A 19026-nucleotide genomic window follows, 5' to 3' on the forward strand; every position below is an offset into this window, starting at 1 on the left:
ATCTGCATTTCCTGGACCATGGCCTACCTGTGCTCTTTGGTGAGAAGGAGCTGGAGGATGACAATGGCCTGGCCTCCCAATTGTGGCTTATGGAAATACACCTCCAGCAATCTGTGGCTGAATGGAGCAGGAGGACAGAGTTCATTCTGCCTCTGGGATGTGGATTAGGCAGTTTTGCCAGCACACACAACGTATCCTTTCAAATGTTCTGCTGCCCCTGGGGTCTTTGGGCAGCTCTGAAGCTCTGTTTTCCCCTTGTGGGAATGCAGCATTGGTTCCTTTGGGTTTACATTTACTTTTGCGTTCTTTGCCCCTCTGGTACGTTCAGCCCCTGGATGAGTGACCCTTATGCTCGCCTTCCCAATTCATCAGTTCCGAAGATAACCACACTGACCCACTGGTGGGGATGAGATCAACGGCTGCCTTTCTAGTTGGGGCTTGATTTGCAGAGGTGCTGAGCACCAATAACTCCATTTCAAATCAGTGAGAGCTGCAGGTGCTCAGCACCTCTGGAAATCAGACCCTGGGTCTCCCACATCCCTGGAGGGGGACAACTGTTCTCCCAGCACAGGGAGTGGACTTCGAACTTTTGCTCAATGGGATGTGTGGGGAAAGTTGTCCTCTTCCTGCAGCCCCGGAATGCCCAGCTCAGGCAGTTCTGATGGCAGCAGAGGGGGCTATCTCTGGCGCACTGCTCGTGATGTAGTTGGATGTGGTAAATGTGCCTAGAAAGAAATCCAGCAAATTACCAGTTCTGTTTCCTCTTTTCTCTGTGGTCCAGTACATCTGCTCCGAGCTATTTGCAAAGGGCTGCTCTGTTCATGGACGCTGCTACACGGAAGGAACCTCTGCACGGATGGACACTCACGGATTTTGAACACTGCTCAGGAACATACTAGAATCTGGAGAGGGCCCCTTTAAGAAAACCAGCTCTCACTAGCAGCTGCGTGTGGGGCCCACAACCCAGGCTGATGTTCCACAATTTAATGAGGAAAACCAAAGGGGGCTGTTTGCTTTTCCCAGATGGAATTACAGCCCCTTATTCACAGACAGCCCTATGGGAAGCCAAAAGAAAACAGAGGCCTTCTGTTGTTATTCACAACACTGAACATGGTCTAATGGCATTGGCCGGGGGAGGCTTTAGAACCGTGGCTCAGGAGCCAAATTAGCGATCAACATTACCCAAAAGAGCCACCGACGTGTGAACTCACTGTTTCCTTTACTATTTTTATATGTAGCTATATTATTCTTACAGCAGAGTGACTGACCAAGTGTTCTACAATTGATTAACAACATAGTAAAAGCATCCTGGTTGGTTAACAACTGAGATTGACTAATAATTAAACGACAGTGTTTAAACATCACGTGCTGCAAAGAGCCGCAGGAGACACGTTAAAGAGCCACTTTCAGCTCTCGAGCCACAGTCTGAGTATCACTGCTCTATCTGTTGAATTGGTTCCCAGGAACACTGAGCAAGGTTTGGTAGCCTCAGTAAAATTGCTTTTTATGTGGAAGACCTGGTATGTGATGAGTTGTCACCCTCACGTTGTGGACTGTCTATCCATAGTGTCTGAGCACGTCCCGTGGTGACCTTGTCTCTCTTCTCTCCTTAACCTGGTAGCCTTATATGATCATGTTATGCTTCCTAGTGATAGCAGGGGGATTTTACTGGCGATGCTCCAGGAGCCCTCATTACATCTTTCTGCCACACCAGGATCAGTTAGGGTGCCGTGCTTTTGCCCTCTGGCTCTTTGATGTCAGTTACCTGGGTAGCAATGCCTGGCATCTGGTGAAATGGGCTCCAGCGGAACAGGCTCAGTGCCAGCCTGAAATGAGGCTGTGGTACTGAGTATGATGTGTTTAGGTGCTGGGATGCTAACATTGCTACTGGAGATGGAGCAGTATCGGCCATCGCATCTTAGGAGAAACAACCCCAGCAATAGCCCCCATGGGCCAGAGGTTTGCTGCAGCCATCAGCTTCCCTTGAAGCCTTCCTAAAAGTGACTCTGGCACTTACTTATTGTAAGAACTTCAGCATCTCTTTCCCCAGCGTGCCAGTGACCCGTAACCAAAGTCACCAGAAGGGAAGAACCCGGGGTCTTCAGTCGCAAAAGCACAGGCCCTACTATGGAAGCTGAGTCTACACTAGCCTTTCCTCCTCCCTCCCAAATTTGATCTGGTGGTAACATGATAGGAATTTTTTCAGAGTTAAGGGCTAGGCGAGGAATAAGGCTATTAGCCGTCCGCATTTAGCAGCCTGTTGTAGTTGCTGGGACCAGCCAGTGGGGGTGATAGGATCATACACTAATCTAGACTATCACAGCTCAGGTATCCCAGGTCCACCAGCATTCCAGTCCCATCAGCAGTGCTGTGCTTTGTTATCCGGGGTTTTCAGTGGTTGGTTTGCTGGCATTTTGCACATTCTGCTATGGGCCTGTCCAGAGGGAAGAAGTAATGGATGAGCTGCTTGAGAGCTTGTTCCTGTCCCTGTAATGAGCTGGGCTGGTTTAGCACTTGTTCCTTCTGGTGAGTCAGTTCCCTCTGAGTTGGCATTTGTTCCTGGAAAAAAGGAAGAGGAGAGATAAACAGGCTTTAGAAATCCCCTCTGGCCCGAAAGACAGAGAAAGAGAATTAGCCCAAACGTCTCCTGCACTTTTGAGCAGCCAGTGTGCATCATCTCCTCACCTGCAAACGCCCAGCTCTGGTACGTGACCCTCATTTGAGACAGACTCCCCCTCCTCTGCCCTGCACTGCAGATTTTAGTGGCAATTCTTCTTTCCTTGGCTAAGCCAGGAAAAACTACTGAAAGGAAACATTTTCCTTCCAAAAGCTGTCTTTTCTTTAACCCCCCGCCCCCAGACTTTCCTCACATCCTCAAGGGCTAGCCAGTGTTAATTAAATTCTGATCCAAATCCTGGACCCCCTGATCCACAGAGAGGCATTACATCTATACTACTGCATGGCATTTCTGTGGCAGCACTTTCCAGGGCCCTTTTTACAAATTCTGATTAGTGCCAAACCACGTTCATGCCATTTCTCTTTTCCCTTCCCTTCCCCGCCCCCCGCTGTTTCTTCCTGCCAGACAGAAGAGTGAAGGGAGCAGATAAATCATCACATTGGTTCTTGAGCTTGATTAAGTCAAGCCCTCACTTAGCTATGGACAAGGTCAAATCAGCCTCAGTTTGGTTTTATGCTTTGGCATTTGCATGCAGGATATTTCCTGCTGTGTTCATTTTAACACACTTAGATGTTAGCTTTAATTTGGTGTCAGGTTTCTTTCCTGGCTTTGAACTTGATTTGGTTGGAAAGGCTAGCGTTCTGTAAGAAGAGGACTGCTTTCCAAAATAGGTCATTAGCTAAGAGCTCGGCCAATAAATAATAACAGTACGTAATCAATAATGCATAGGCTGCACACCTCCTTGAGAAAGGACTCTTTGAAGTCTCCCACTTGCATAAACAGGTCATTTGGTGGCAACAGATTCAATTGGACCAGCAAAGCCTGCACTGACAAGCCCAGTTTGGTAATGATAAAAGATCTTGGACACTCTGTGGTGACCGGTGTGCAACAAGTCTCAGTTGTGTGCTCAGTGGACAAGTTCCCACATCATAAACAACCATCAAAGTGAGCATTTATTGACTCCCTCTGAGGCAGCCTCAGCAAAGAGCATGAGCCACATCGCCTGTCATTCACAGGGCTGATTCCCTATGGGCAGCTTATTCCATAGGTACCTGTGTGTTCTACCTCACCAGCACATGTGGAATCCCCATTGCTGCTCGTGGGCGTCAGATGCATGTATGGAGGAAACAATGAATCACTAATGGCTGAGCTCATGTCTAGTGCTTCTTCCGTCCCCCACCCATCCTCTGGCCTGACCAGAGAGGGCGAGCTGCAATCACACAACTGGAGATGGTGCCTGGCTGAGACATCTAACTACACCCATTTGCCAGATACTGGCAGCTGAAGGAGTTATTTGGAAGGATACCATGGTGCAGGTCACAAAGAATATTCCCGACCTCACTTTCCATAAACCCGCTCTGAGCCATGCCTTTGAAAAGGGTGTGCATTATGGCAAGAAGGCAGACATATCGTTTTGCAATGTGAGTGTCACCTCAGAGCATAAGACTATGTGGAAAAACCAAAATCCTTTCTTAAGCTCCTTCCATAGAGGAAAAAAATACAGTCAGAGCACAAGTGGGGCTGGAGCACCACAAAGTTTATGACAGGTTTCAGAGGAACAGCCGTGTTAGTCTGTATTCGCAAAAAGAAAAGGAGTACTTGTGGCACCTTAGAGACTAACCAATTTATTTGAGCATGAGCTTTCGTGAGCTACAGCTCACTTCATCAGATGTATACCGTGGAAACTGCAGCAGACTTTATATACACACAGAGAATATGAAACAATACCTCCTCCCACCCCACTGTCCTGCTGGTAATAGCTTATCTAAAGTGATCAACAGGTGGGCCATTTCCAGCACAAATCCAGGTTTTCTCACCCTCCACCCCCCCACACAAATTCACTCTCCTGCTGGTGCTAGCCCATCCAAAGTGACAACTCAGCAGTTTCTCGCTGGAGTCTGGATTTGAAGTTTTTTTGTTTTAAGATAGCGACCTTCATGTCTGTGATTGCGTGACCAGAGAGATTGAAGTGTTCTCCGACTTCAAATCCAGACTCCAGCGAGAAACTGCTGAATTGGAATTCATTTGCAAATTGGATACTATTAATTTAGGCTTAAATAGAGACTGGGAGTGGCTAAGTCATTATGCAAGGTAGCCTGTTTCCTCTTGTTTTTTCCTACCCCCCTCCCCCAGATGTTCTGGTTTAACTTGGATTTAAACTTGGAGAGTGGTCAGTTTAGATGAACTATTACCAGCAGGAGAGTGAGTTTGTGTGTGTATGGGGGTGGGGGGGATGTGAGAAAACCTGGATCTATGCAGGAAATAGCCCGACTTGATTATGTAAAGAGTTGTCACTTTGGATGGGCTAGCACCAGCAAGAGAGTGAATTTGTGTGGGGGGGTGGAGGGTGAGAAAACCTGGATTTGTGCTGGAAATGGCCCACCTGTTGATCACTTTAGATAAGCTATTACCAGCAGGACAGTGGGGTGGGAGGAGGTATTGTTTCATATTCTCTGTGTGTATATAAAGTCTGCTGCAGTTTCCACGGTATACATCTGATGAAGTGAGCTGTAGCTCACGAAAGCTCATGCTCAAATAAATTGGTTAGTCTCTAAGGTGCCACAAGTACTCCTTTTCTTTTTACAAAGTTTATGGTAAATTGTCTCCCCTGCTAGGTGGAGCAAGGTACCAAATAACTGACAGGAGTTTTACAAGCCTGCCTTTCCATGCATTTGAGGTCAGGGGGGTTGGAACAATTTTTATGCGGGGGGTGCTGTGAACCATTGAACCAAACTGTAAATCCTGGATATAATGGAAACCACTTCAAGTCAGGGGGTGCTGCAGCACCCCCCAGACCCCTAGTTCCAGCACCTGTGTTTGAGGTCTCCTGGCATTTTGCAGAAACACTGGCACAAGGATTTCTTTGAGCATGTACAAGTTGCAAAGCGCTAAAGAAAAAGGCAGCAAAGGCAGCTGGTGCTATCTGCAGAATACACCATGGGCCATGCATCGGGCCACATCCTCAGAGGGTGGAAATTGGCATGGCCCCATTGACTTCACTGGCGCGATATTGATTTACACCAACTGAGTCCCTGGCCCACTGACTGCATGTAGCCCCATAAAGCTGTTTCACTCCAAAGTTCAGCACAGAACTGCTGCTTTAGCATATACAGCCCTTGGCTCGTGTTTACAATGGTTTCGGCAGGGTGAGAAGTGGCCACAACTTCACTAATGCTTACGGATAATGCTCACTGAACTGTCCTACTGTTGATGCTAGTGGGGAGGCCTAACCTTGGGTGCTTCTCCTTACATTTAATATGTACATATATAAAACAAACAAGGCTCCTCCCATGCATGGGTTGCCTGTTGCCCATATGGAATAATGGCCTCAGGTACAACCTGGCTTCTACAGTCTGAATCCTGAGGATCTTGCCTTTGTTCAGTCCTTACGTGGACATCACTCCCTCTGATTTCACTGGGAAGCCACAGATGAAGGCCCTCAGGGTTTGACACTATGCGCCAGCTCTCCACGGCTGTACCCCAGTGTGCTCCCTGGCTTCACACAACCTGCATTTGGTGCCAAATTTGCCCTGACAATCCCTTTGAAATGATTTCTGGATTAATTTCTGCCATGGTGGGAATGTAGTTGAATTCTCAATAGCCCGGCCCCCAGCCCTGCAGCTTACTGTCGGGCCATTGCAGTGCATTGGCCTGTCCCTGCAGCTTATGCTAGTGCGTGTTTCACGTCAAGAACGTTTTCCGTAAAGCTCCACTTCACGATCCAGCTTTTCTGACTGTAAATAATTGACCCATCACAAACCCAGGAGGAGACAGGGGTGGGAGGAGGCTAACCCAGGCCTGCGCTGAAAGGTGGGGTTTGGAAAGGTTCTGAGCAGAGCGGTGTGCGGTGGTGTCCTCTGCCACTGGTGACACTGTGTAACTCTTTTTTTAAAAAACAAACAAACAAAAAATAGGGATTTCCTAACTTGTGGTCAGTTCAGAAAGAAAAGGAGAAGTTTATCCCAGAGAGAGACGGCAGCAGAGAACAGTTGAAGACGACTCAGCAGCGCTTTCCATTCCAGCCTTCTCCATTCTACTCGGGAGGATCCGCTGAGCTGAAGCACTTGTTCCTTCACCTGAAGAGGCACCTTCAGTCCAAGGGAGATGGACCCTGCCGTCCTGGTGCTTCTGGCAGCAGCTGGCATCTGGCATGGTAGGTCTGACAGCACCAACTCCACTGAGCCAATGTGAGCCCGCGGCAGCTGGAAAGCGGTGGCATGTAGGATGTGTCTAGAGAGAGACTTGCATGTTGGGGAGACTCTTTCTGCATGACCCATAGGTGACTCTGCAGAACAGGAGGGATCCCAAGCTCCCTGGTCAGTGTTTGCTCCATCCTTTCTCCAGCAAAGTCCCATTAAAGTCACTGGGCTGGATTTTTAAAGGTGTTTAGGACCCTACAGATGCAGATAGACGCCGATTGGGGTTTGCAAAAGCACTCGAGTGCCTAACGGCTTCAGGAACACCTTTAAAAATCTGGCCCTTAGAGCTCTGCCTGGGTCAGGATGGAACGGAAGTTCAGCAAGGTGCTCCGGGTTTGGCCCAAAGAGCATGCAGCCCCGAATCCAAAAGGGAGCGCAGCACTCATGATCCCATCCCCAGCAAACCATGGGGGGCTGGGGTGAAGCGTTACAGCCCCTCATTCAGCAGACTGTTGCAGGGGGCAACTGCTGCAATGGTGGGAGAGTTAAAAGGCGGCCCCTCCGACACAGCCGGAATAGGCAAGGTGTGGTTTGCCTTGCAGACTCATTATGGCTCATTTATAGCACTGGGCACAAGAGAATGATGCTGCACTAAGAGCAACATGCCAACATTATCAGGGATTTACAAGACAATCTGAGGCTCCTAGGGCCAGATTTATAAAGGTATTTAGGTGCCTAAAGATGCAGAGAGGCATCAAGTGGAGTTTACAAATCAAGTTCTGCAACTAACTCCCATTGACTTTTGTTCTGTCTGTACTGTGCCTCTGATGGGGGTCCTGGTCCCTGACAAGGGATCCGAGACGCTCTGAGAATCCAGATAATAAATAACAATGGGAGTTAGGCACCTAACGTACTGAGGCAGATGGGCACCTAGAGGAATTTACAAAACTGCCTGTGTCAGTCCAGTCCCTTGTGTCCCAGCTGTTAGAGCAAAGGGCTAGGAACCAATAGAGCCCCAGGACAGATCTCCGCTAAGCTGTGGGCTCATTCTATTAGTAACGCCTGCACCATTGTTTTGAACATATAAGGCACTGTAGACGTGCTAAGTGTTATTGGATGGGCGTGGACAAGCCCTGGTGGGTTTTTTTTCTCTCTTGGGAAGGCAGGATCCCCAGTGAAAATCATGGGCTGCATCTGAGGGGCACTTATTCTCAACTCAGTCCCCCTCCACTCAAGAGCATGAGCATGCTCAAGAGCTCCACTCAAGAGCATGCTATGAATAGCCGGCGCTGGTTCCTGCAGGTGGCCTGTAAACTCGGCAGTGGCTAGGGTATTGGGGCGCTGTATCAGATTGTGTTTGAGGGTTGCAGCCCTTTGGTGATGCTGGTGGTGCATATAGATTAGATGCTTTCGTGCCTTATGACCCAGTGTTTCCACCTCTAGCTGTCTAGTGCCATGTTTCTTGCTCCATTATAATCTATTCCCACAGCAGCAATGTCTTCTCCAATCTTTTTTTTTATGTCATCTCTTCTCCTTCTCTTTTCTGTCTTGCACCAAGTGGGATCCAGTCAAAGGCTTGTCTAGGAATACTGGATTTTTTTTTATATCCCTACAACATGCCTAAGCCACTTCAGCCTGCTTTCTCCAATCATTGTGAAGGGCTAGGCCAAGGGTATTGTTAAGCCTTTCAATGGAATGGGATGGGAGAGAAATACAGCAAAGTCTGAGCTGTCTGTTCTGATTTGGATGCTATGCCCGTTCCCTGTCATTGTCTCTCTTCAGTCCTCCAAGAGAAGCATGCAGGATTCTCCCGCCCATTTGCAAAATAAAATATGGAAAGGGGACCCCTCTGGAAACTGAGTGTTTTCTGGTTTTGCATTTCAAGCAATGGTGACATTGTGGGAGAGGTTCCCTCCCCAGTCCCTCTCCCCTGCAACCGAACTCTAACCCTAACCTTTAAGGAACTGTGCAGTTCCTCCATGAAACTGAGCATCTGGGACTGTCCCAGGAAGACAGGAATGGCTGGGAACCCTGGGTAGGATGGGAACTTGGGATAATGTGGACTAGGCAGTTACTGGGGAGACACAAGGTTTCCTGGAGCCTAGAGAACTCTGTCAGGATCTCCCCTGGAAACATAGACACGTTTACAATGAAGATCCACATTCAGTGGGTCCATCTCGTTAGGCATTGCTGGGTATTTCCCTACAGAGTTCCCCCATGAAGCCTTTGATAGCTGAGTTTTATCACAGTTATTCAGAAATCCCACAGCACCAAGAATCTTGAAGCATCCCTAGGTTTGCATGAACCAGCATTATCCCTGCATAAGTCTCCAGTGGGTTGTATTTTGCTTTCTGTCTGAATTTGATTAATCTGTTTCTTGACTCCTTAGTTGTTTCTTTTGGCATTGCTGTGTTTCCCCCTGCTAGGTCACAGTACAGTTGCTGGGTCCCAGATATACTATATTTCTTTAATAACTTTGGGCCCAGTTCCCAAACATGGCATCCCTGCCCCCAGATCAAATAGGCTGGCCAAATCCCACATCAGATGCCCCACTTGCATGCAGCGACTGGTTGTTTGCGTATCCCAGGGTGGGATCTGGACACCCTTTTAAGGCACCTGTGTTTGAAGGTTGGGCTCTGAGGGCTGACCCCTCCAAAGGAGTTAGGCTTCTAACTTCTGTTGATTTCAGTGGATGTTAGGAAACTTAATAGAAGTTAGAAGCCTAACTCCATTTGAACATTCAGCCCCTGAGTGTTTGACATCTTGCATGCTGGGACAAGTTTGCCAAGGGACTATACCATTTTCAAGGGGGTCCTAACAAAGGCATGGAGTGTCACTTCACTGGACATCCCCACAGGGCAGTGAGGGATGCAATGTGGGCTACGCTCCGGTAGGGACATAGATGTAAGGTTATTCCTGATTCTGGAGGCAACTGGAGGTGCCTGGCTATTAGAATATTATGGACTAGACAGCTGGGATGTGTGTGAGAGAGAGAGAGATGGGGCACTGAAGGATGCTGCAGTTGACTCTGGTTAGTTAGTGCCTCAGGAATTGCTTCTAACGCAGGACACTGAGCCATGAGGCCCCATGCCCTTTCAATTTCCAACACCTGGTTTAAGTCCTGCTGACTCTGTGTGAGCCTGGGGGACGTCGCTGGGCCTCCATGCACTCTCAGGCTGGAACCTCACCGGATACTAGCATCTGCCTCTGAGCTTAGGGTCCCTGGGAAAATAAGTTTAAAGAACAACAAGCTCTGGCCCAATGAAGGGGCCTGGCTAATTGTTGTGGCTGGGATGGTCAAGGGGGATGGGCTTCATCCTGCAACTGGAGGTCATTGTTACACAACCATGGTGTGGTGAAGCCAATGGCCAGCAGTTACCGACAACAATGAGGAAGTTGGTGGGTGACGCTCTCCAGCTTTGTGTGAGATTGCATTCTGGTCAGCAGGAGAACAGAACCCTGAGCCAGAGCTCCTGCCACGTTACGGGGGGGAGGGGGCTGATTTACTGTCCTAATGCATCTCACCAGCAACTCCACTCACACTCGGGTACTGGCCCTGGTGCATGCTTTATCTGCTTTAATCAAAGCTAGTTCAGGTATGTCTACAGGTGCTGTGATCACACCTCCCGACTGCAGTGTAGACATATCCTTAATACTAATGGCCAATGCTAAGTTTACCAAGCAAACCAGTTAGCAAAACAGCGACAGCAAGGCACACTGATGGCTGGACAAGAAACCAACATACAAGCAGATCCACTCCCATCCCCTCATACAGAGCTCTAGCATAGAAGGGAGCAGGAAACTGTAGATACATGGAAAATATGGTTTCAAAGGGATTGTGGGATATTTCCTTCTCTGCTTGGGGACTAAATGGGTTTTTTCCTGTTTCTATAAGAAGTCAAAAAACAGCAAAAAAAAGTTCAAGAGGAATAAATGTCAAATATTCCATATGTCGTCCTTTCCAATAGCTCATACACAGCTCTGTTGGAGTCTGCTCGTTGAGTTCCTGTTGAGTTAGGCCACGTCTACACTAGGAGCACTTTGCCAGTATAGGAAGGGTTTTTTTTAACTTGAGTGTATGTTCCTTTAAGATCTGGGGAAGAGGTTAGTGTTCAGAAAAGCAGAAGTGGGAGAACAGCCAGCTCTTGGAAGGGGCTGGCTGTGTATTGCGGGGGGAAGCCAACCCCCTCAGAGCACAGATAGCCATTTGCAATGTGTTTCCTGTCCCCTGAAAGAAAACCTGTCATGAGGGTATTATTGCAGCTTTTTCCCCATAAGGCACTGATTCATTTTTCACTTCCCCCCTCTCCTTAAATATAGGCAGTGACTAAAAGAACTCGCTGACAAGACAAAATAAATGTGTTTCTCTATGACAGTGAGGACTGAAGGAGGTTCCAGGTTCCCCTTTACTCAAACAGATGAAGGAGTTAGTTCCACAATGCCTCTTAAAGGCAAATATGGCAACTCAAATTCAGGCCTGAAGTGTGACCCACTGTAAAATGGTGATCATTAGGCTAGGAGATCATGTGGCCCAGTGCATAGCTACAGGTCTGTGAGTTAGGAGGACTGGGTTCCACCCCTGGCCTGGCCAATTACTCGCTGTTTGACCTTGGCTAAGTCATTTAAATGCTCTGTGCCTCAGTTTCCCCATCTGTAAAATGGGAATAATAATGCTTCCCTTTATACAATTCTGTGAGTACTAAGGATGAAATGCTATCAGATCTGGGTAGTTATCTGGCCTCTATCACCACAGTATTTGAGTACTTATACAAGTACCATGTATTATTTTGTAATTTTCAAAATCCACGACTCAGCCACCAAGAAATTAGTTTCCCCAAAACAGTTTTTGAAACAAAATCAGTGCTTTGAGCTCTTTCAGTTGGCTCTGCACAAAATAGTTTGGCACATTTCTTTCCTGTTCTGTTCTGATGTTAGCACTAATGTAGTACACAGAGAGAAGTAAACAAAAGAAAATGGCATTGATTGCTGCTGGATTAAAAATGCAGGAGTAGGAGTATGTCCCAGCACAATTTGCACAATGTGCTTACAGCTCCACAGTGAAATTTACGGCCAAATAAATGCTGATCAATAGGAAAAAAACAACTTCTAAGAAAGTAAAACAAAGCAACCCTGGAGCCTGGATTAATCAGTGCAAAACAGTGGATTTTGCCACCTAAGGCTCTGAATGTTCTGACAGCAAATACCCCTCCTAGCCTAAAATTCATTCCATCAGAGAAGTAATTAAAATAAAAAGCCCAGCCAACCATATCAGCCTAGAATCTGGGCTATGAGTATGAAATGAACCAAAAGTCCAATTCTGGCCAGCCACCCCAGTCTTTATGGCAACTGTTCCTTGTGCCCTTGCCAAGATATTCCATGCGAGGTGAGATGAGATCCCACCAGTTTATCTGTAAGGCACGCTGGTTGTTCACCTATCCTCTCTTTCTTGTTTGCAGGCTCGGCATCTCCGACAATCGACCCTAATGTCACCGCCATGATTGTGAACAAAGGAGACCCCGTAACCTGGCGCTGCTCTGGGGATTTCAGCGTGGAATGGGTCGGCACCAGACGGAATATGATCGTGGACTCGAGGGGTACTAACAGCACTCTCACTATTACCAGTGCCACGTACAGGGACACCGGCACCTATCAGTGCGCTTACATCCACGGCGGAGACGTGAAGCGAGCGTCCGTCCATCTCTTTGTGAGAGGTAGCTAATGCCGTTCCTTCGCTTACTGTCACACTCATTTAAGGGTTGTCTACACAGGATAATTTTACCTGTTACCCTGATACAATTGTAGCCATACCAATACCAATTATACCAGTATAACCCTCTCCCCCACATGTGGACGCTCTTATTCACCCTTAGGGAGACAACGTGGCCTCCTGGATAGAGCACTGGACTGGGCCTCAGAAGGCCTGGAGTCAATATTCCTGGCCTCCCACTGGTTCGCTAGATGAGCTGGGCAAGTCATGTCAATGCTCCATGCCTCAGTTTCCCCATCTAGAGATCTATGGATGAAAAATGCTATGTAAGAGCTGGATATTCCAGATAAGAGATACTCTGGGATTAGATTTCAGAGTAACAGCCGTGTTAGTCTGTATTCGCAAAAAGAAAAGGAGTACTTGTGGCACCTTAGAGACTAACCAATTTATTTGAGCATGAGCTTTTGTGAGCTACAGCTCACTTCATCGGATGTGAAAGCTCATGTGAAAGCTCATGCTCAAATAAATTGGTTAGTCTCTAAGGTGCCACAAGTACTCCTTTTCTTTCTGGGATTAGAGTGGATTAGAGCGGCTTTCTTTTTTTGTTTTGTTTAAACCCCTTCCAAAACAGCATAAGCGAGACCTCATTGGGACCTAGACCAATACAGTATGCATTTAAATTCACACCTTAGCTTATACCATTATAACTTTCTTGTGCGGAAAGGTTTTGCTTACTGCTTCTAGTACACTCCTCTAGTGCAGTGCTTCTCAACCGTTTTGATGTCGGGGACCAGCTTGCTGCCTTCCTAAACTGTGTTGGGAAAATCTCAGGGACCGTCACTGGTCCGTGGATCAGCTGTTAAGAAACACTGTCTAGTGCCCACACAGGTGACTGTCACCTGGCTTCTGCTGAATATACCCTGCCAGGCAGAGGGTTTGTTATTGGGGACCCTACGCAGGCAGGGGTGCTATGATGGCCTCATGGACAGAAATCCACGGTGCACTGCAAGCCACGAAGCTATGCTCCCACCATTCTGGGAAGGCGTGCAGCATATTACCCCCAGTGTAATATTAATTATTGTATGCGCTTTGCTTGATTCCACTATCTGGTTTGTCTTATTCCATCGATAGATCCCGAGAAGGTGTGGTATGTCCATAGCATCAGGGTCAGAGTGAGCGAAGGCCATGACGCACAGCTGCCATGTCTGATCACTGACCCAGAAAATGGGTCCAACGTTACCCTGCTGAAGGACGATTATTCTCCAGTCTTACCAGGGACCGAGTTTTCTTTCAGCCCTCGGGATGGAGTAACCATATACAACGTGAAGCAAGAGTATAAAGGATCTTACAGGTGTGGGGCCCTGATCAATGGAAAAATGGAGAGGTCATCGAAAATCCAATTGATTGTCCTGAAAGGTAAAGGGTTAGGTTTCTGATCACTCTTCCAGCAGTTCCATGGGGAGGCAGCTATTGTTAACTCTGTCAGGAGCGGGTCCAGGGAGCTCGTTTGGGGAAAGGTCATAGAAGTTAGAGATGGAAATGACCTCCTGGGCCACGGAGGCTAGAATTTTCGAAGGAGCCTAAGGGAGTTAGGTGAACAGTTCCCATTGAATTTCAGTGGGATTTGGTCACCTAATCCCCATAGACACCTTTATAAAGCAGAGCCCAAGTCCATCCCTCTACCAATGCAGGATTGTTTCTGATTGTGTATTCCCAGGACTTATGTCCAATCTAGTTTTAAATGTTCCCATTGATGGGGTTCCACCCCTTTCCTTGGGAGACTATTCCACAGCCTGACAGGAACCTTTTCTCTGTACTCTGTTTAGCACGGATGTGCTATTGGACAGTCCCGTGTACACTGCTGTTACTACATGAATAATACATTTGATCGATGGACTCCTATTAATGCTGATAATACCCCTGGCATCTTGCTCCTCTACCTCCTGGCTGTTTGCATCATGCAGATCCTTGCAGATGCATCCAGCAGCCTGAAGGAAAATCTGCTCTTCCTACTGGAACACTGCAAATCCTGAGGCCTTGGTGCAGTGCTCTTGCAGCTGGGCAAACAGGCAGATGGGACAGGGATTCCTCACCCTGTAAGGCTTTTGAGCCAGCTCGTGGTGATGGCCCCGCCCTGAAAGTGATAGTGCTGGGAGGAGTGAGGATGACAACAGTGGTGAAGGTGGTGCCAATGATGGGTGAAGGGATTAAAGTGGATGGCAGCAAGAGCCAAGCAGCCACGTCCTTGGGGATTCTTCAAGGATGCAGAGGCCTTTAAGCCCACCTGTAACTAATCCTTGCCCATCTCTGCCTTTGTTTAGCAATGGTAAAGCCGCTTTCAGTCACTGTGGAACAAAAAGACCATGTGCGAATACAGGGGGAAAGTTTCCAGATCACCTGCAATTTAATTTCTCCTTCCCACAAGTACAACATCAAGTGGATCCATCCAGCTCAGAATGTAAGTCATTTTCCCCTGTCCGTAAGGGGGAATGTGATCTCTCTGGAAAATGGGGAGGGAGAGGATGGCCAGAGTCATTCCTGACCCACGGAGCCTTCCATATGGTAGCCGCTGATGGGAGCACAAAACTGAAGCGCATGATTAGACTGCGTATTGCACGTAAACGCTGGAGACCTAAGCACAGCCATCCTTTCTCTCTCTCCTTTGTTGCGGTGACAGTTTACAAAGGGTTAAGAGACACATGCACACATTCTTGGTGGCTCACTGTACGAGAGAATGAAATGGGGGTTGTTTTATTGGGGTTCGCTGAACAGTGCCTGCAAAATGACACGTAAAACCCACTTCTACAAGCCAGCCTTGCCCCAGTAACCCCATCAACATCCTAGCTTATAAAACAACAAACACCCACAATGCACAGACACTCCCCTCGAGAAGGGGAGAGCAAGGGCGGTCTTCTTGGGTTGACTTTACTACATTATGGGTTGGTTTTAATACTTTTCATACATAGATAAAACTTTGATGAGTGCATTTTAAAAACCTAGGTTAGATAAAATAGTACTTCCTGGTTGAGAGTTGTTACTGTCTCAGTGTAGGAGATGATATTAGCACACAAAGTATAGCAGTCTGTTCAGATAATGCAATGTAACTACAGCTCATAATCAAAGGGTTGACAATGAGTGTAAAGAAATCTATATGCCTGTCTATGCTACAAGTATCTGCACTGAAGACTTCAATTAACTGTATCTGTTTGTCTCCACTTGTCTGCACTTTAGCCATATAAATTCTTGGACAAGGTCTAGTAAGGTAGAAAACAAGACGAAGGGCACAGTAATCGCTAATACTGATTTCTGTTCCAAAACAAATCAGTCTAACGTTCCTTCCCTATGGCTGCAGGTCACCATCACTACCAACAACGACTTTGCACAAGAGGACTATTACGTTTCCTTCACCCTATACATTCCAGCGGTGACAATAGGAGACAGTGGACTATACAGTTGTGTAGCAAACAATTCTGTGGGATCCAGTAATTCTTCAGCTGTGCTCCAGGTTGTAGGTGAGCAATTCCTGAACAGGCAAGAAAAGTGAGATCATGGAATTTGTGCCCATGCACACGCACATACAACCTCGTCTCCCTCATTCATTTGCATCTAACACCACAACCTTGTCCCTGTGTTGGTTTGCCAGTGGAGACTCCCTGATTAGACCCACCTGGTTCAATCCCAGAACTCTACAGTGGATAGAAAAGGGAAGTCTAGGTGTCTTGAGAGAAAAGGGGCAGGTGCCACTATCCAGTTAGTGATCTGGTTGCTGGTGCAGTCAGATGCAAAGCCAGGGAAGATCTTCTCTTTGTCTACAAGTTTAATAAACAGCCCCTAAAAAGATTAATCAGACAAGGTCACAGCAGAGGCCATTGAAACAAAAGCTGACTGCATGCCCCACACTGGGAGAGGGTGGGTCTGTGCTCCCTTCCAGTGGCAGATCCATAGAAGAGAATAAAAGTCTAATGCAGATGCAAGTTGAAAGAGCTACTTCTGCAGTTCAAAAAGAAGCAGCTCATCCTTTTAGCTCTGAAGCTCCTGAGCTCAAATTAGCTGATGACCAAAGCAGGGGTTTGTAGTACGCTGGTGGGGGAAGGCGGGCTCAGATCTGAATGTGCTCCCCAGACGAGAAGAGACCAGGGGCTTGGCAAAGGGAATGGACTGGACTCCTGGGGGATGCACAGGTGATACAGCCTGCTAGTTCAGCCACATCACTCTTTAGCATAGCTGACTCAGCCAATGCATTCAGGTCCTCCCCCTTCCCAGCTATCCTGTCCGTTAATCAGTTAACCTCAAGTCCTTGTCATATCAGTTCCCTCCAAACCTGGGTATGGGTCACACTATATAGTAAGGTTCTATTTATAAGGTGTTAATGGATGGTTCATAGATGCGATATGCTTGTTGCAGACATGAGTAGTGTAGGTCACATGTGGTTATAAGAACACCAGCAGACAGTGTTAAAGATAGTCATAAGCCATGGTTCTAAGCAACCAGTTAACCTGCTGGGCTGTAACAATCTCTAGCAACTGATTAGCCATCTATTAGCCCTTTGTAAATGGAACTTTAATATGAAGTGTGACCTGGATATGCCCCAGCCTCTGAGAGTAACTGAAAGCTCATCAGGAAAAGACAGCATTGCACTGAGAGAATGTAATTTCATTGTCCCGCGTCAGGCTGAGCTGGGTCCCACCAGGAACTGGGATCAGCAAAGACCTCTCTACGCCCAAGCCAATCTTGGTGTAAAGGCAGGCGACTACTGAGATCAGTGGAGCTGGGCAGCACTTGTGCCAGGGCTGAATGTGGATGACCTTTGTCCTTCGCAGACACACCCACTGATTGGCTTTGCTCTTTTTGTCTCTCAGAGAGAGGTTATGTACATCTGTTGCCCATGCAGAACAGCAGCCACGAAGTACAGTTGGGAGGAAATCTGGAACTGCAGGTCTTGATTGAGGCTTACCCCAGACTTAGCAACTGGAGGTGGACACATGAGAATCCTTCCCAACACTCCGTGAGCGCCGTACACAATGACCAAATGGTCCCTGGTAACAACAGGTATAGTATCTCCTCTCGCCTTTGTGCTCATCAGCAGAGTATTTCATCATAGGCACCATAGAATATCAGGGTTGGAAGGGACCTCAGGAGGTCATCTAGTCCAACCCCCTGCTCAAAGCAGGACCAATCTCCAATTTTTTTTGCCGAATTTCCCTAAATGGCCCCCTCAAGGATTGAACTCACAGTTCTGGGTTTTGCAGGCCAATGCTCAAACCGCTGAGCTAATTTCCAACACTGCCAGATGGATCCTTTCTACTGGGAACAGGCTCCCCCTACAGCAGACCCTTTCTAGGGGGATTATTCATTTTAAAGGGCAAGGGGACTATCCCCCCTTTTCCAGAGAGCAAGGCAGCCTTTCCTTGGGCGGCACAACAGGGGAAGTCCCCATCACTCTCATAGGCATTTGATACTGTTGTTCATGTTTGTTCACTTTTTGGTTGGGGGGCAAAGAAAATGCAAATGTGGGCTGAGGACAGGGTGGCTTCTTTCAATGCAACCAGACACAGGGATAAAGACAGCCATGTCTTCATAATTCCTATGGGATGTGACAGGGCGGAGGCAGCCATACGTCTGCATGTCTCCTACTGCATCAGACCCTTCCATTACCAGGGGCTGCCCACCACAGATCCACACCCAGTCCACCAGCCCCTATCCTCCACTGTGGTCCCAGCTGACTCTGGGGCCAGTGGACTTCAGCTGAGACCGAATTCCTTAAGTGGCCTCTCCCACATCCATTTGCACTTCAGCTTCACCTGCTGGTTTCACCAGTGGCTATGGAGCTCTCACACAGGCTGGGGGATGATGGCCAATGCTGGAGGTGGGTCAGAGGCAGATGAGATGTGGCCAGAAGCCAAAGGAAAAGAGCTGGCTGGGACCTCACACAGTGCCCCACAAAAAACCAGCACATTTAAAGAACAGAACCTTCTGTTAGTTGGGAAGAACTGGCTAATTCCCCTTTTGTTTCTCAGAAACAAACAATTACCCACCGAACGAGGAACTGGAGCAGTGAACTATGGAGAGGGCCCTCCGTCACTCAGAGTCAGGGTTCTAAGGGCTGTGTTAGGGGTTCAGGAACACTAATGGGATGAGATAGATGGTGGGGCAAGTTGAGTAATGAGGGAAAAGTCCATCTTTTCAAAATTTGTGTGGCTGGCCATTCCCTGTCCTTCTCAGTTACAGACTGGAGACTAACTCTCCTCAGTGTCTGAGTTCTCTCTCCTGCTGGGGCGGGCGTACTGTAACCTCTCTGGAGTTTGCTGTCTTCACACACACTGTTTTATCACTTTGTTGGGTCAGCACTATAGATAGCAAGGGGAATAGGGGAACATCACATGGGAGGCAAGCTGCTCACTTCATCTCCTGCTCCAGCCAGGGCGATGGTAAGAAGATATCATTTTGGAAGGTGTGGAGAGAAAAGTGTCCCCAGCTTCTCCCCACACACATAGGGATTATAA

General features: G+C 47.7%; 1 protein-coding gene across 4 annotated transcripts in view; it reads left to right on the forward strand.

Moving 5' to 3' along the window:
- CSF1R (colony stimulating factor 1 receptor) overlaps positions 1–19026 on the forward strand; it is a 45850-nt gene that overhangs the window by 7826 nt on the left and 18998 nt on the right. For 2 of the 4 annotated variants that reach the window (XM_048859756.2, XM_048859757.2), the window contains exons 2-7: positions 6700–6830; positions 12273–12527; positions 13655–13939; positions 14845–14981; positions 15876–16035; positions 17383–17572. In XM_048859756.2, coding sequence (XP_048715713.2) covers positions 6782–6830; positions 12273–12527; positions 13655–13939; positions 14845–14981; positions 15876–16035; positions 17383–17572 — 1076 coding nt within the window. In that variant the 5' untranslated portion in view covers positions 6700–6781. The remainder of the gene's footprint in view (positions 1–6699; positions 6831–12272; positions 12528–13654; positions 13940–14844; positions 14982–15875; positions 16036–17382; positions 17573–19026) is intronic. The other 2 variants (XM_048859754.2, XM_048859755.2) reach the window with 1 other exon arrangement.

The sequence above is a fragment of the Caretta caretta genome, chromosome 8 (genome assembly GCF_965140235.1).
Source record: "Caretta caretta isolate rCarCar2 chromosome 8, rCarCar1.hap1, whole genome shotgun sequence".
NCBI lineage: Eukaryota > Metazoa > Chordata > Testudines > Cheloniidae > Caretta > Caretta caretta.